We start from the raw sequence: 15,792 nt of genomic DNA, 5'->3' as shown, positions 1-15,792 counted from the left end.
GACACATCTACTCATTCCAGTTTTCATTCTGCTATTTTCTACATGTAGGATAATACCGAAGACAAACCTATGAAATAACACATGGAATCATTTGCCTTGATGACAGCTTTGCACACTCTTGGCATTCTCTCAACAAGCTTCATTAGGTAGTCACCTGGAATGCATTTCAATTAACAGGTGTGCCTTGATAAAAGTTAATTTGTGGCTCAAATGCATTAAGAAGGAAAGAAATTCCAATCAGTTCTATTGTGACAAGATAGGTGGTATACAGAAGCCCTAGTTGGTGAAATGACAAGTCCATATTATGGCAAGAACAGCTCAAATAAGCAAAGAGAAAGAACAGTCCATTACTTTAAGACATGAAGGTCAATCAATCTGGGAAAATGTCAAGAACTTTGAAAGTTTCAAGTGCAGTCACAAAAACCAAACTATGATAAACTATGATGAAACTGGCTCTCGTGAAGACCGCCACAGGAAAGGAAGACCGAGTTACCTCTGCTGTAGAGTTCATTAGAATAACTGCACCTCAGATTGCAGCCTAAATGAACGCTTCAGAGTTCAAGTAACAGACACACCTCAACATCAACTGTTCAGAAGAGATTGGGTGAATCAGGCATTCATGGTAGAATTGCTGAAATGAAACCACTATTAAAGGACACTAAGAAGAAGAGACTTGCTTGGCCCAAGAAACACGAGCAATGGACATTAGACCAGTGGAAATCTGTCCTTTGGTCTGAGGAGTCCAAATTTGCGATTTTTGGTTCCAACCGCCGTGTCTTTGTGAGACGCAGAGTAGGTGAACGGATGATCGCCGCATGTGTGATTCCCACCCTGAAGCATGGAGGAGGTGTGATGGTGTGGGTGTGCTTTGCCGGTGACACTGATTTATTTAGAATTCAAGGCACACTTAACCAGCATGGTCACAGCATTCTGCAGCCATCCCATCTGGTTTGCACCTAGTGGGATTATCAGTTGTTTTTCAACAGGACAATGACCCAACACACCTATGGGCTGTGTAACGGCTATTTGACCAAAGAACGCTGCATCAGATGACCTGGCCTCCACAATCACCTGACCTCAACCCAATTTAGATGGTTTGGAATGAGTAGGACTGCAGAGGGAAGGAAAAGCAGCCAACAAGTGCTCAGCATATGTGGGAACTCCTTCAAGACTGTTGGAAAAGCATTCTAGGTGAAGCTGGTGGAGAGAATGCCAAGTATGTGCAAAGCTGTCAAAGGTGAAGGGGGGTTACTTTGAAGAATCTCAAATATAAAATATATTTTGATTTAACTTATTTGCTTACTACATGATTCCATGTGTGTTAATTCAGTTTCTTCACTATTCTACAATGTAAAAATAAACCCTTGAATGAGGCGTGTCCAAACTTTTGACTGGTACTGTATATATAGCGCAACATTGGATTTCACCCAAAATATTACCCATCTCATGTCTTTGAGTGATCTCTCTTTGGCCATGCAGTGCACCTCACAAAAGTGATTGCTGTCCTAGATATGATCAACATGACCCTCAACATGACACTTATACTGATAGTTTAAAGCAAAACTATTGCTGATGGTGAACCTGAACAATCAAAATCTATTGTAAGCCCCATTCAGCAGGTATAGCCAGATAAATTGTCTCCGGTAGCTTACCTTTGTTTCGGTAAAACAGCATTTTCACAACAGCCCAGATAACAATAACCGAGCAAATTACTAAAACCTAATATCACACAAGCCATTTTAGCATTTGAATGCGCTGCGCAGATAGGGGGGAAAAGGAACAGGCCGCCTACCTTGACCAACGCACGAAGCTGGGCACAATGAGGCCTGTTGACATACTGCCAAATTCTCTAAAACGTCAAATGTGGCTTATGGTGGAGAAATTAACATTAAATTATCTGGCAACAGCTCTGGTGGACATTCCTGCAGTCAGCATTCGAATTGCACACTCCCTTAACTTGAGACATCTGTGGCATTGTGTTGTGTGACAAAACTCAATATTTTAGTGGCCTTTTATTGTCCCCAGAACAACGTGCACTTGTAATAATCATGCTGTTTAATCCGCTACTTATAAACCACTCCTGTCAGGTGGATGGATTATCTTGGCAAAGGAGGAATTCTCACTAACAGGGATGTAAACAAATTTGTGCACAAAACTTGAGAGAAATACACTTTCTGTGCATATGGACATTTTATTTCAGCTCATGAAACATGTTTATAATTTTGTCAGTGTATTCAAAAAAAAATCAGCAGTGAAGGTAAAATGCCATAAGGACATTATTCTGGAGGTCTGACAGTCAAGTTTCAGCACTTCTCTGCAGGAAGAAAATGGCTCCACCGCATCAGTTCTGCTCCACTGATCACATCATCCAACAAGGGTGCCCAATGACTAGTGTCAGATCAATAGCGTATAGAGATTAATGGAGTGCTGCAGTGACTGTTGCCTGTGAACCCAGCCTCCATGTTGTGCTAGCCAGACACACAGGGAGCAGACTGAAGCGTTCGACGGAGGACACAGTCTCCAGATTGCCGGGAACAGAGGATCTCTACCACCCATGGAGGACAGCTGGCTCTGGGGTTCAGGTCTCCATTGGCGGCCAGAGGATGTGAGGCTAACAGGGCGTCTGAACAGGCCCGGATACCCCTCAGTGATAGAGGGGGAGGGTCACAGGGAAGAGAAGGGCTTACTGGCTCTGTCCCTGCCGGCTGGGGACGCTCAGATGACAGACTTGACCAGCGCCACCATGTGGTCCACCCCACACGCTACATCCACCACATGACCTGGCACAGTCACCTGAAACACATTGAAAACAGTACACCATCAAAATATTACCATAAGATGCAGTTATGTAGCATTAAAACATATATGGACTAGATATGCATCCTTTAAAAAGTATGCTAAAAAAGGTCTGATTCACTCCAAAATCAAAGTGGCCTAATATCCAGGTGAGTCCACCTCCCATACCATCTGTTGGGTAGATCCAGCTAGATGCCTCAATCCCAAATGAATGATAAAGATGGGTACCATCTGAGTTTATGATATTAGACAGTGCCCATCTTTTCCATTTGAATGAGATTCAGGCATATAGCTGGGTCTATGCAACATCATTTAATGTCTGAAAACATTGGACAAACGTTGTTGTAAGCTTAGCGGAGTTGCATCCAGTTCAGGGATACATGTCAATCAAACTAGCCTCATTTTCCACTGAAAACCGAATGTGGGAACTCCGCTCAGGCGTTTTCTTTTACGCCTGCTACGTTGATACGCCTGTTAATGTTGTAGTGGACTATCACAAAGTCATTTGAATAAATCACAAAATGTCAATGATCTGCAAAAAAATGGATAAGTAATCTGTCTTGTCTCACCCGCCATGGGAAGTACTGGTCCTCTTTCTTTCCAATACCAAGACAACCTCTCACATTCTTCCCCCAAACAAAGAGCTCCCCACGATCTGGAACAGCAAGCAATAGGTAGACATTCTACATATTTAATATTATTATTTCATCCAATGGCTTGAAAAAGGAATGGGTTAATAAAATGCTACCAATATGTAAATATGAATGCTTCCATGTACTTGTATCATCCACTGAATGGTATAACACCACATTACTAGTTCTTGGGTAAGTCCTACTTCCCGCATGCCAACATATTCATCTTAAACTGTGACATTGTGAGTTTGTGACTCTAAAGATGTATTGTTGTTTTTTTGTCCAACATAACAACATCATTCCACATACTGAAAATCGCGACTTAACCCACCTGTGACAGCAGCAAAATGGTTCAGTCCACAGTGGATGCGGCTCACGGTCACCGCAGGGTTAAACTCTGAGCGGCCGAACAGTGTAGGAGGGACCAGCTCAGGGGTTTGGGATTCAGAGAGATTAGGGCCCTTTCCAAGAATGCCATAGCCCCATACAAACACCTCCCCTCTCTCTGTAAAGACAAACACACCTTTACTGACACACTACATATTATTTATTGAAAGGATATGATAAACAAGTCTATTGAATGGGAAGCTATGCTATACAGTCCAGCAATGTTAGTTTTGTTTTAATGGTGATGGTTCATGTGATCTATTATTTTACTGCCAAGGTCCATTTTGGCAGCCACCCTCCAATATTCACAAATCTGAAAGGACTCAATCATTTTTAGCAATATGGTGATGCCTAACCTTCCTATAGTGTAATTGGAGCTTCCACCATATTGCTTTCACATTCTCGGATTGGTAAATATCCCAGTTAGCAACGAGCACTCGGCAGGCACGCGGCCCTCCAAAGTGATCCTGGTGGCACGCCCACTTTTAGATGCAAATCAACCCGCTAGAGATGGAAGAGGTAGGAACAATGGAAGTGGCGAGAGGCCGAAATGGAACAGGGCCCCGGTACTCACCGTTCAGAATGGCCACCTGTGTGCCTCCACAGGCCACCTGGGTCACTTTGCCCACCCCTTCAAAAGGAAGGAGTCGAGGGGAGTTAATCTGAGGAGAGGGAGAACATAAAGTCAGTAGCTGGACAAAAGGTCACGCATTGAAATAGAACACATAGTGGTGCCTATAGTTTAGCCTGGTAGAACCAGCCTGAACACTACATTCACCTTTCTATTTCACAATTCAGTCTCGCATTCCTGCTCATTGAAACTATTTGAGCAGTATTATTCAAAACTATCTTCAGCAATTGGATTCCCTTCAACCAATCAGAGGATGGCTTAATTCAAAGCACAGCCATTTTCTCTTATTTGCAAACACCCATCTACTGGGGAAAGTCCAGACTAATACATGAAGTGAAATAGAACAGTCAATGCAGCTGGTTCCACCAGGCTAACATATTCTTGTGAGAAGCAAGAGTCACAAAATTTGGCAAACTTGATTTGAGATTGTGATGGGCACTACGTTGGCTTCTCACCTGGGTGGCCTCAGTGACCGAGGAGAGTTGGAGGTACTCAGAGTTGCCCCAGCCATAGAGCTGGCCGTCCTGGGACACGGCCATGCTGCAGTCTCCGTAGGTGGTCACCTGCTGCACTCTCACACCAGCCAGGTCCCCTCCTACAGCCACCGGCCTGGCACACATGTTGTGGTGGCCCAGACCTGAAATGTTTTGTTGAAGCTGTCTTTAGAAAACAGTTGAGTGTGTGGGAGACTATGCATGTGTGTAACTATGCATGTGTCTTAATGAAACAATTATGCTCTTTCTTTATGCACTAAGAGACTTGGGCCCGTGTCCACAAAGCTTCTCAGAAAAGGTCCTAGGAATCCTGTTTTAAACTTCCAGCTCAGAGTAGGTTTTAGGATGATTTTAAGACACTCAGACAAACTGAGTTTCTCAGTTGGTAATTAGAACAGTTTGAGGTACCGCAAAATAAAAATGGTGATGACGCTCATTGACATTGTTGTTAATGATGGGGGATAACCAATCCCGACGAGGCATCGCCAGCTGTGAACTCTATTCCATGCTTCAGACAAAAAAGGTGAATGTGACTATACATATGTTGCAATGCTAAAACGTTTTATATAATTTTAACCTGACACAATCACTTTGCCTACTCTTAATTCTTTCCTAATATGTTGGCATATAACCTTTTTTTAACCAATTCCAATGGTTGTTAAAAAAAAATAATTATATCAACACTCATCACACCCATTTAATAACTCTATCGCTTTGGCACAGCAGGCATGAAGTCCCTTGCCAATGTTTCATAAAACGGTTGAAAGGTCTATAATTCTCCTCGAACACAATCCAAGTTAACATGATGCCTTCAATCGCCCAACTTACAGCCAAATCCAATTTAGGATTTAGGATTTTTAACAATATGAATATGCCCTCTGAAGGGATAACTTGAAATAACATGCATGTTAATTAAATAATAAATTTTAAAAAGTAATAATTTGTTAGCCTAGTGCAGGGGTACTCAAGCACTATTTGAGAAGGTCCGGTCACACAAATTTCCTAGGTGGCATAGGTCCAGATTGATATTGTAATTTATTGGCATAGTAACAAATTTCCTGCAATTCTACACATTTGTTTTTATATGATACCAGGGATCGAAGCCCAACAGGGTTCCCAAACCCAACCCAAAAATGTTAAATAAATTGGTAGTTGGGACCCGCGGTCCATATTGACCTGGGTACGGATCCAGTATTTTGGCATATCATGTACAACAGGCCTCGTGAAATAATTGTCAAAGGTGCAATAGATACTGTTTTATGTAGGTAGATTGTTTCTGAATTGATTACATCAACATACTCCAAACTCCAAAGCAATTGCATGTGGCTCAGGAACCACTGACTTACTGACCTTTTCTATTATCAAGACACCTGCCGGTAACTCTTAACTGGTTAGGACAGCTCATGAAGTGTCCTAAATATCTGGACTCTTATGACTAGAGGCTTCATGAATTTATTTAATTTTTAGGAGTAAAATGGCTCTATTCTCGGCACCTACAACCAATTTTCTACTCAGGTACTTTGTGGATAAAAATGTGTAAAGCTCACACAGCAGGAGTGAAACACTATATTTGCACAAGGTCATTAATTGGTTAAGTACATTTTTGTAATTCTGCATAAAAATAAACTGATATTGGAGAGAAATGTACAGAAAAAGGTGGAGACACTGATAAACCATAGAGACTCAGTGTATCTTTATAGGGACCCCTTGGCATTATCCCAGCGTGTGTGTGTGTGTGTGGGGGGGGGCTTCTAACCTGTCTGTCCGTCTGCCCCCCAGCCACAGGCATATACCTTGCCCGTCTCAGTCAGGAACAGACTGTGGTCCTGCCCACACACCACCTACAGGAAAACATGGCATCCACAGTGTTCAGTCACATATAACATCTGCACACAACATATTTTCACTCTGGGTTGCAGTTTCCCCTATGTTCAGATGTAGGATCAGCTTTCCCTCCCCCCATCCTATTATTTGTTTATTTAGCCTTTATTTACCAAGGTGAGTCATGTAGAACACATTTTCCTTTAAAATAATGACCAAGGTGGAGCAATAATGATGTCTTTCTGTCCCCATTACACACCTGAGTCACTGGGCTGTCAAAGCCTTCCATCTTGTGAATGATGTGACTGGCACTGCAACGGAGATTGTAATATATATATATATATTACATAGACAGATAGTCAGACCATTGAACTTTAGTCACATTTTGCTGGCTTAAAATGCAACAGAAAAAGGGATTGTTTTCCTCCAGATCTACACAACCTAACCCACATTTTCAAAGTGAAAGAAAATTATTAGAACATTTTCCAAATTAAGAAAAAAAAAAAAACACTGAAATATCATAATTGGATAAGTCTCAACCCCAGAGTTAATACCGGGGGAAGATCCTTTGGCAGCCATTACAGCTGTGAATCATTTTCATTAAGATTTTCTACCAACTTCGCACAACTCTTAGGGCAACATACACAGTTGAAGTCGGAAGTTTGCATACACCTTAGCCAAATACATTTAAACTCAGTTTTTCACAATTCCTGACATTTAATCCAAGTAAAAATTCCCTGTCTTAGGTCAGTTAGGATCACCACATTATTTTAAGAATGTGAAATGTCAGAATAATAGCAGAGAAAGATTTATTTCAGCTTTTATTTCTTTCATCACATTCCCAGTGGGTCAGAAGTTAACATACACTCAATTAGTATTTGGTAGCATTGCCTTTAAATTGTTTAACTTGGGTCAAACGTTTATGATAGCCTTCCTCAAGCTTCCCGCAATACGTTAGGAGGAATGGACTAAAATTCACCCGACAGAGCTGGTATAACTGAGTCAGGTTGGTTGGCTCCTAGCACGCACACACTTTTTCACTTCTGCCCACAAATTTGATATAGGATTGAGGTCAGGGCTTTGTGATGGCCACTCCAATATCTTGACTTTGTTGTCCTTAAGCCATTTTCCCACAACTTTGGAAGTATGCTTGGGGTCATTGTCCATTTGGAAGACCCATTTGCGACCAAGCTTTAACTTCCTGATGTCTTCAGATGTTGCTTCAATATATCCATATAATTTTCCCTCATGATGTCATCTATTTTGTGAAGTGCACCAGTCCCCCCTGCAGCAAAGCACCCCCACAACATGATGCTGCCGCCCCCGTGCATCACGGTTGGGATGGTGTTCTTCGGCATGCAAGCGTTCCCAGTTTTCCTCCAAACATATCGCTGGTCATTATGGCCTAACAGTGCTATTTTTGTTTCATCAAACCAGAGGACATTTCTCCAAAAAGTACAATCTTTGTCCCCATGTGCAGTTGCAAACCGTAGTCTGGCTTTTTTTTATGGCTGTTTTGGAGCAGTGGCTTCTTCCTTGATGAGCGGCCTTTCAGGTAATGTCGACATAGGACTCGTTTTACAGTGCAAATAGATACTTTTGTACCCGTTTCCTCCAGCATCTTCACAAGGTCCTTTGCTGTTGTTCTGGGATTGATTTGCACTTTTTGCACCAAAGTACATTCATCTCTAGGAGACAGAATTGCGTCTCCTTCCTGAGCGGTATGACGGCTGCTTAGTCCCATGGTGTTTATACTGGCATACTATTGTTTGTACAGATGAACGTGGTACCTTCAGGCATTTGGAAATTGCTCCCAAGGATGAACTAGACCAGAAAAAAAATGTTTTTTTTCTGAGGTCTTGGCTGATTTCTTTTGATTTTCCCATGTCAAGCAATGAGGCACTGAGTTTGAAGGTAGACCTTGAAATACATCCACAGGTACACCTCCAGTTAGCCTATCAGAAGCTTCTAAAGCCATGACATCATTTTCTGGAATTTTCCATGCTGTTTAAAGGCACAGTCAACTTAGTTTATGTAAACTTCTGACCCACTGGAATTGTGATACAGGGAATTATAAGTGAAATAATCTGTCTGTCAACAATTTTACAACAAAAGTACTTGTGTCATGCACAAAGTAGATGTCCTAAACACCTTGCCAAAACTATAGTTTGTTAACAAGAAATTTGTGGAGTGGTTGAAAAACAAGTTTTAATGACTCCAACCTAAGTGTATGTAAACTTCCCACTTCAACTGTATCCATCGTTTTTGTCAAAATTGCTCAGGCTCAGTAAATTTGGCTAGGGATCAATAATGGACAGCAATATTTAAACCTCGTCTCAGATTTTCTAAGTAGATTTAAGCCAGGACTGAGACTAGACCACTCAATGAACACACAACATCTCTTGAAAAGCCATTCTGATGTGTCTGTTGCATAAAACATTGTGTAACTGTCCCGCAGAAAAATAAAACCCTATCCTAGGATCAGGTTTTCAGAAGACTGAGGTGGGGTTTCCTCCAACTTTTTACCTGGGCTTTGCTCCTTTCATATTTATTTTGATCCTAACAAACTCCCCAGTTCCTGCCGGTGACAAGCATACCCATACCATGATGCTGCCACCACAATACTTGAAAATTACAAACATTGCATTCACTCCATAGTACTAGCCTGTATGACAAAGTGAAAAGAAAGAAGCCTGTGTTTTTAAAAAATCCACTACAAATGATCCTTTCTGTTTGTAAGAAAGTTGTTAAGTAATACTGCAAGACAAATAAATGTAATTTTAGGCCCACATTTTAAACTACAGGGTTGGGTGAATTCCAAAACAACAGAGTGAAACCCTCTGTATTTTCAAATATTTTGGAGACAGCATCATGTTATGGGTATGTTTGTCATCAGCAGGGACTGGGGGGGGGGGGGAGAAGTCATCAATCAATTACTCAAGGTGCCCAGTCTGTCCAGAAAAGGTCCCCTCTGCCCACTCCCTGTCAGCCTCTCCTCTGCTCACTCTTAGTAGGCCTCTAAAGACCGGGGTCCATATGTATCAGAGTAGGCATACCGATCTAGAATCAGCTCCCCCCCAGTCCCTATAATCTTAATCATTGTGATCAAAAGGTTAAACTGATCCTAAATCAGCACTGTAACTCTGATACATATGACCCCTGAACACACATTTATAATAGGATTGTTGTTCAACCTGAGCACTTAGGCAGTCATTGGACAGAAAAGCACAATCAAATTCCTGGAGAGTGAATACATTTCCAGCCTGCATTGATTTGAGACTATGAGTCATCACTAGTATGACTCAACATACACCCGGTCGTGTTGCATGACAACGGCAGAGGTAGACTTTTCTTAGCATTTTGAGCATGGTTTCAGCCTGATCAACTGCGTCAGTAATAAGGTAATATGTTGAGAAAACAATTCATAGCGGTGTGTGTGGTGTCATACCTGTAGACTTCATCTTCAACCATCTTCCTCCCACACTGGCCATAGGCATTGTTTCCCAGACTGAACACTTTGAAAGAGAGAATGAGGGAAAGGAGAGGGACACACACAAAACATGTGGGAGGACGATCCAGGGGTATGATTAGATTAACAACATTGTTAACAATGTGGAAAATGGAGCTGTGTCTGTAAAACGAACAGTAACACTTTATTTTGAAGTACAAAAATTACCAGGTATTTCCTTATTAAGTACATTGTAAAAATGTAATTAACACAGTAGTAAACTATAAATTACATGTTTGTTTATTTGGGATTAAATTAAACAAGAATAACCGGTCACCAGGTAGTTACCAATTGTTATATTCTTTTAGATAAGTACCTCAAAGTACCGATTGTTACCACATCACTTCCAAGTAAATTCCAGGGAAATACCAGCGGAAAGAGTACCGTATAATAAAGTGCCGTCAAATTAACAATCGTTACGCAACTATGTCGCCCTCTTCGACGATCATCAGCTCAAATGTATTTCTGCAAGGTGCATATGCAAAGGTCAGGATTCAAATTACACATCTACTAAAAATTGTAGGAAGGATTAACATCAATATTTTCAACATGTAAGGGACCACATACTGATGTCTTAACCCTACGGAGTTGACCTGGTCAGTTATGGGAGTGCCCTGGCTTGCATCCATGTGTAGTATTTGTATTTATTATGGATCCCCATTAGCTGCTGCCTGGGGTCCAGCAGAATTAAGGCAGTTATACAATTTTAAAAACACTGCAATACATTCACACTAAGTGTGTATGCCCTCAGGCTCATATTTCTCAACCACATATCTACAACACAAAATCCATGTGTGTGTATAGTGCGTATGTTATCATATGTTATCATGTGTATGTGCCTATGTTTGTGTTACTTCACAGTCCCCGCTGTTCCATAAGGTGTATTTTTATCTGCTTTTTAAATCTGAGTCTACTGCTTGCATCAGTTACCTGATGTGGAATAGAGTTCCATGTAGAAGGTTAAGGGCTTGTTCATGGGCACAACGGTAGGGGAATGTCTTTAGGATGTGAACCCATCAGCCCTCTAATTCCCAGATCAATTCCCCCCCTCTATTTTCCCTAGTTTGTGTGTGACATTTTCCTCAAAGCACACAGTGAGCAAAATAGCCCTAAACAGACAGGAAGGCATATTATCCAAGGCAAACATTCTCAGAATCTTGAGCTAGCTATTTTACTTGATTTCCATTGCATTTCCTTACAAGTATGTGAATGTCTGTCACGAGAGCTAATCCAAGACAGGTTTCACACTTTCATGCTCTTAATTAGACTTAAATAAGAGTCCCCTTCTCAGGGATATCATAAAAGGAAGGTGTAACACAAATCATATTGCTCACAGTACTGGGAGTTATATGGGAATTTTCATAACAGCTCAGTGTCGTTTTACGTGAGAACAAAATGTCACCCTCTGTGTTGCCTCTTACCTCCCTCTGAGTCGGTGAGCACCAGGGAGTGGGCACGGCCACATGCCACCTGCAGCACCCTGGTCTGCTGGGGCCTGGCCAGGGGGAGAGGCACCGGAGAGGGCTCCAGCATATAGTCATAGCTCTTATCTAGAGAGGGAACACTAGGTGATTATAAACATCACTGGGATGGTCTGACACTAGCCTGGTCGCAGATCTGTTTGTGCTCTTGCAAACTCCATTGCTGTCTTTGTCAAGCCTTGGCAACAGAGCAGAAACAGACTGGCACCCAGACTAGTCTGGCACATGCTCGATCACAGGCATGAGCTCAGGGCAGGCGCTGCACAAATTAATCTGAATATTGGACGGCTAAAGCAGCTGATGGGAATATAAAATCCCATTTCATATACACTAAAGATTGGTGAAAGTGTGCAGCAGTTGTTGAAAACACATCCACCATCGAGCAAATGATGCACATCCTCCAATCTTTCTCGGTTGACAAGCTGGTGCACTTTTATGGCTGAATAGGTTAAAGCTGTAATCCTTAATGCGAAAAACAACAAACTGCAGCCCCAGAGGGATGGACATTGTTAACAAGCAATTGAGTTAAACAATCTTTTTGGGAAAGGCAGTTATACTCAACTCATTAGTTAAGTTATATTCTTCATCAATCAATTGGTCATTAATTGAAAGTGCAAGATCCCAGATCGTGTGTAGAAGAAAAGAAAGGAGAGAGTGCTCGTCATGGAGGATGGGGGAGCGATAGAATGAATGAGTGTCTTACAGCGGTCTTGTTGGGTGCGTTGGAAGCCCAGCTGTGAGTCTCTGTTGAGGCCCATGCCCCACACCTTGGTGAGGTCCTTGGTGGAAGAGGAGAGGAGGGTAAAGCCGTACCCACAGGCTGCAGAGGAGATCTGAGGAGAGAGACCAGCTCAGGAGTCAGTCACTCACTGTCAAGTACAGCACTTGTGTATTCAACAGGTCGCATATCATTTTAAAAACGGCATGCATGGCAAGTATGCGTACCTAAAAAACATGAGCTGGCGCACACCCAGAATAATAGTTTGTATGGAGGTGCTGACTAACGGCAAATAAACTATAAAATCTCCCAGCAATTTAATGGGTATTTACCAACATTTCGGCATCACTGTACCTTCCTCAGGGTCTGCGGACCTGCCATGGATACAGTTGCATTTCACAGTGAGCGAAGACATATGAGGCCAAAACTAAGTGCTGTCAAGTAGTAGTGCGTAGGCAGTGGTCAGGTCACCAATCCTGGTCCTTGAGACCTGGGAGTGCAAGGCTTTTGCTCCAGCCCAGTACTTGCACACTTAATTTAGCTAATCAACTGCTCATCAAATCAAATGTTATTTGTCACATGCGCCGAATATAACCTTACCGTGAAATGCTTACTTACAAGCACTTAACCAACAATACAGTTCAAGAAATAGAGTAAAGAAAATAGACTAAATAAACTAAAGTAAAAAAAGTAACACAATAAAATAAGAATAACGAAGCTATGTACAGGGAGGGGGTAGTGGTACCAAGTCAATGTGAGGGGGTACAGGTTAGTTGAGGTCATTTGTACATGAACTGTAGGTAAGGGTAAAGTGACTATGCATAGATAATAAACAGCGAGTAGCAGCAGTGTTAAAACGGTGGTTTGGGGGGGTGGGTCAATGTAAATAGTCTGGGTGGCCATTTGATTAATTGTTCAGCAGTCAAAAATACCTTGATTAGCGGAAATCGGTCTTGTTTTCAGTAGACACCAAACAAGAGAATAACGCTATGAAACAGAAGTAGCCAGCTACCTTGTCTGAACTTGTCCAATAAGAACCCATATTTTCGTTTTCAGTAGCATAACGTCATGCCCCAGCCCTACCAAACAAACACGGCCTAGCTGTGTAGACCAACTGGCATTGAACAAAAAAAGTTGTCAGAAATGGTATAGAAACATGTATAGTGTGTCAGTTAAGTGTTTCTGTGGTTAAACAGACATTACCTGCTGCTCTGTCTCCAGACGGTAAGGAGTGAGCTGGTATTTCCTAGGCTTTTTCCTGCCACTGTCTGGAACCACAAAGCTGGGGATGCCCAGGGCTCCAGTGTAGCTAAACCCCCATACAAACACCTTGTGGTTGGGCTTTCTCTGCTTCCCAACATACTGAAACACTGGACCCTCATCCTTTTGCTCCCGAGACCTGCGGTCACTGGTGTGGGTCGCATATCCCCGAGCTCCGAGTGCTAACCTGTGTTGGGTACACAATCGAAGGTACGCCAATGACATCTCCACCCCTGAGAAATCATGAAACAGAAAACATCATGAGCTAGATATTAGGTTGTCATTGGCAGTTTGACAGAGAGGACTGAAAGAGGCTTGGTTAGAGTCAGTCAGAGTTGTGTAACGTCCTTTATCTAGTCACGCATCATCACATAAAAGTGTCACTTTAGCTAGCTATTGATAAGCTCTCAAATCCCTACATACAGAGAAGGGTTTTTCAGCAGTTGCCAACTATTTTTCAAGGAAAGTACAGTAGCTGGTTGATTCATTTGTCGCTAGAAGTCTCTAAATGACTTAGTGACATAACGTTAATTTGTACATGCACATTAAGAAATAATATTTTTCTTTTTGCATATGCCACAGACAGAACAATGAGACAGATATTTCACTGGAAGTATAAATGTGAAGCATTTATGGTAGTGAAAGGAAGCCCAGTGGCCAGCAGTGGAAGAAGGAAGGAGATGGATTTTGGCCAACATTCTGCAAATTTTGTAATCATTGGAACATTTGATCTCAATAGAGTTCTGGTACCAAAACTGCAATTTGTTACGAACAGAGTGGACAAAGTGTTGTAGACTTCACCCTTTGCCAAAGTTTTTAAAAACGGAGCTATTGCACATGCACACCTCAGAGTAGGCGTTCCCTAACGGAGATATGCAAATAGACGTTAGAACGCACCAATAGAATCTTGTTAGCCCGTGTTTGCTCTGCCCACTTTGCTTGTTCTGCCGACTATGACTAATTTGTTCCCATTGGAAACGACAGGATGTGGTATATTTTAGATACAAAACTCTTTGCTTATGCTCTCCCTCAGTCTCTCAATCAATGAGAAATTATCCAAAGCAAAACGTAAAATAATGTTTGAAGGAGAACAAAAAGGAACAGATAAAATTTTTAAACAGCACAGAAAAACGCAGTAAAGTACATAATATTTTCTAAAAAAGTTTTAAAAAATTACCGATTTAATACATTCACTTCAGGCGCTGCAGCAGCAGGGAGAGGAGGCTAGAGCAGAGTGGCGGCGGGGAGAGGGCGCAAGTGATGGGTGCACACATGCAGCAGCCTGCCGGCCGAGCGGGAGCAGTCTGCCCAGCAGAACAGCTGTGCTCAGCCATGCAGGAACACACAAACAGGGAAGTCGCTAAGCAACACTTTTTTCAGTGGTTAAATTTTTTCCACATTTGGCTCCATGTGAAATACAATTCCAATGCTGTGTTTTAACGTTTAGAGAAAGGCAATCGCTTTCAAACCGAGTTTCTAAACATGTGCTGATATGCCTCTTTCATATCAGCAAGAAATCATATTTCAAATGAAAATATACACTTACTGTAGCAGTTTTGCTCAGATCCACCAGCAGTGTGTGCCTCCAGTTGATGAACTAGCTAACGTTACACTTCTCCCCCAGTTATGCTTACAGGTGTTCCGCAAGCGATGTGTGTTGCTGTTGAGAGCAAGCGGCTCATAACAAAATATCCCCTTTCAGAAGATACTATCTTCAATCGGCGCTAAAGCAGTTAGTGTCTATGAATGGGGTAGCTACTTATGGGAATGGTCTTACCTGTTATGGTTATGTGTAATATTCACGAAACGAGCTTCAATGTGACACCCACATACTGATTTCATCTTCCTAATATTCATAGCTACATTATTTGGGGTGGCATAGGTTGTGGTTTTATTCAATGCAATTTATTCTGACAGGCGTGTTACCGCAGAGGCAACCATGAGTCATCTCTAACTGCACTTTCAACTTTGAACCGGTTCAAAAAGGAAACAACTGGGCCAAATCCATAACAAAGCAGGTGACAGTACGCCACCTGCAGGGCTGGAGTGTAAATTCTGAATCCC

At 42.0% G+C, this 15,792-nt stretch overlaps 1 protein-coding gene across 5 annotated transcripts; it reads right to left on the bottom strand.

The window, feature by feature from the left end:
* Window positions 1-2,156: 2,156 nt before the first annotated feature.
* Window positions 2,157-15,697, bottom strand: rcc1l (RCC1 like). 5 transcript variants are annotated; one of them, XM_031808244.1, is made up of 14 exons: window positions 15,506-15,697; window positions 15,275-15,388; window positions 14,906-15,048; window positions 13,672-13,961; window positions 12,454-12,583; window positions 11,691-11,819; window positions 10,210-10,276; window positions 7,021-7,072; window positions 6,697-6,781; window positions 4,902-5,083; window positions 4,390-4,477; window positions 3,760-3,933; window positions 3,366-3,451; window positions 2,157-2,793 (listed from the first exon to the last, which is right to left on the bottom strand). In XM_031808244.1, exons 4-14 carry the CDS (start codon window positions 13,951-13,953, stop codon window positions 2,716-2,718), a joined length of 1,353 nt encoding a protein of 450 aa, XP_031664104.1. In that variant the 5' UTR covers window positions 13,954-13,961; window positions 14,906-15,048; window positions 15,275-15,388; window positions 15,506-15,697; the 3' UTR covers window positions 2,157-2,715. The 5 variants fall into 5 exon arrangements, with proteins under 5 accessions (XP_031664104.1, XP_020319627.1, XP_020319628.1 ...); XM_020464038.2 differs by having other exon boundaries at window positions 15,275-15,697; XM_020464039.2 differs by lacking the exon at window positions 14,906-15,048.
* Between the last annotated feature and the right edge of the window lie 95 nt (window positions 15,698-15,792).

Source organism: Oncorhynchus kisutch, linkage group LG28, assembly GCF_002021735.2.
Source record: "Oncorhynchus kisutch isolate 150728-3 linkage group LG28, Okis_V2, whole genome shotgun sequence".
NCBI classification, from domain to species: Eukaryota; Metazoa; Chordata; class Actinopteri; order Salmoniformes; family Salmonidae; genus Oncorhynchus; species Oncorhynchus kisutch.
This window is presented reverse-complemented; position numbering and strand designations above follow the sequence as displayed.

What these genes read in the sequence shown, in the direction of transcription:
- rcc1l (XM_020464038.2), bottom strand. Translation starts at nt 13,953, where the DNA reads ATGTCATTGGCGTACCTTCGATTGTGTACCCAACACAGGTTAGCACTC. An exon ending in CGGTCACTGAGGCCACCCAG is followed by an intron (nt 4,478 to 4,901) that starts GTGAGAAGCCAA and finishes CCCTCTCCTCAG; the next exon opens with ATTAACTCCCCTCGACTCCT. An exon ending in ACAGGTGGCCATTCTGAACG is followed by an intron (nt 3,934 to 4,389) that starts GTGAGTACCGGG and finishes TTGTCTTTACAG; the next exon opens with AGAGAGGGGAGGTGTTTGTA.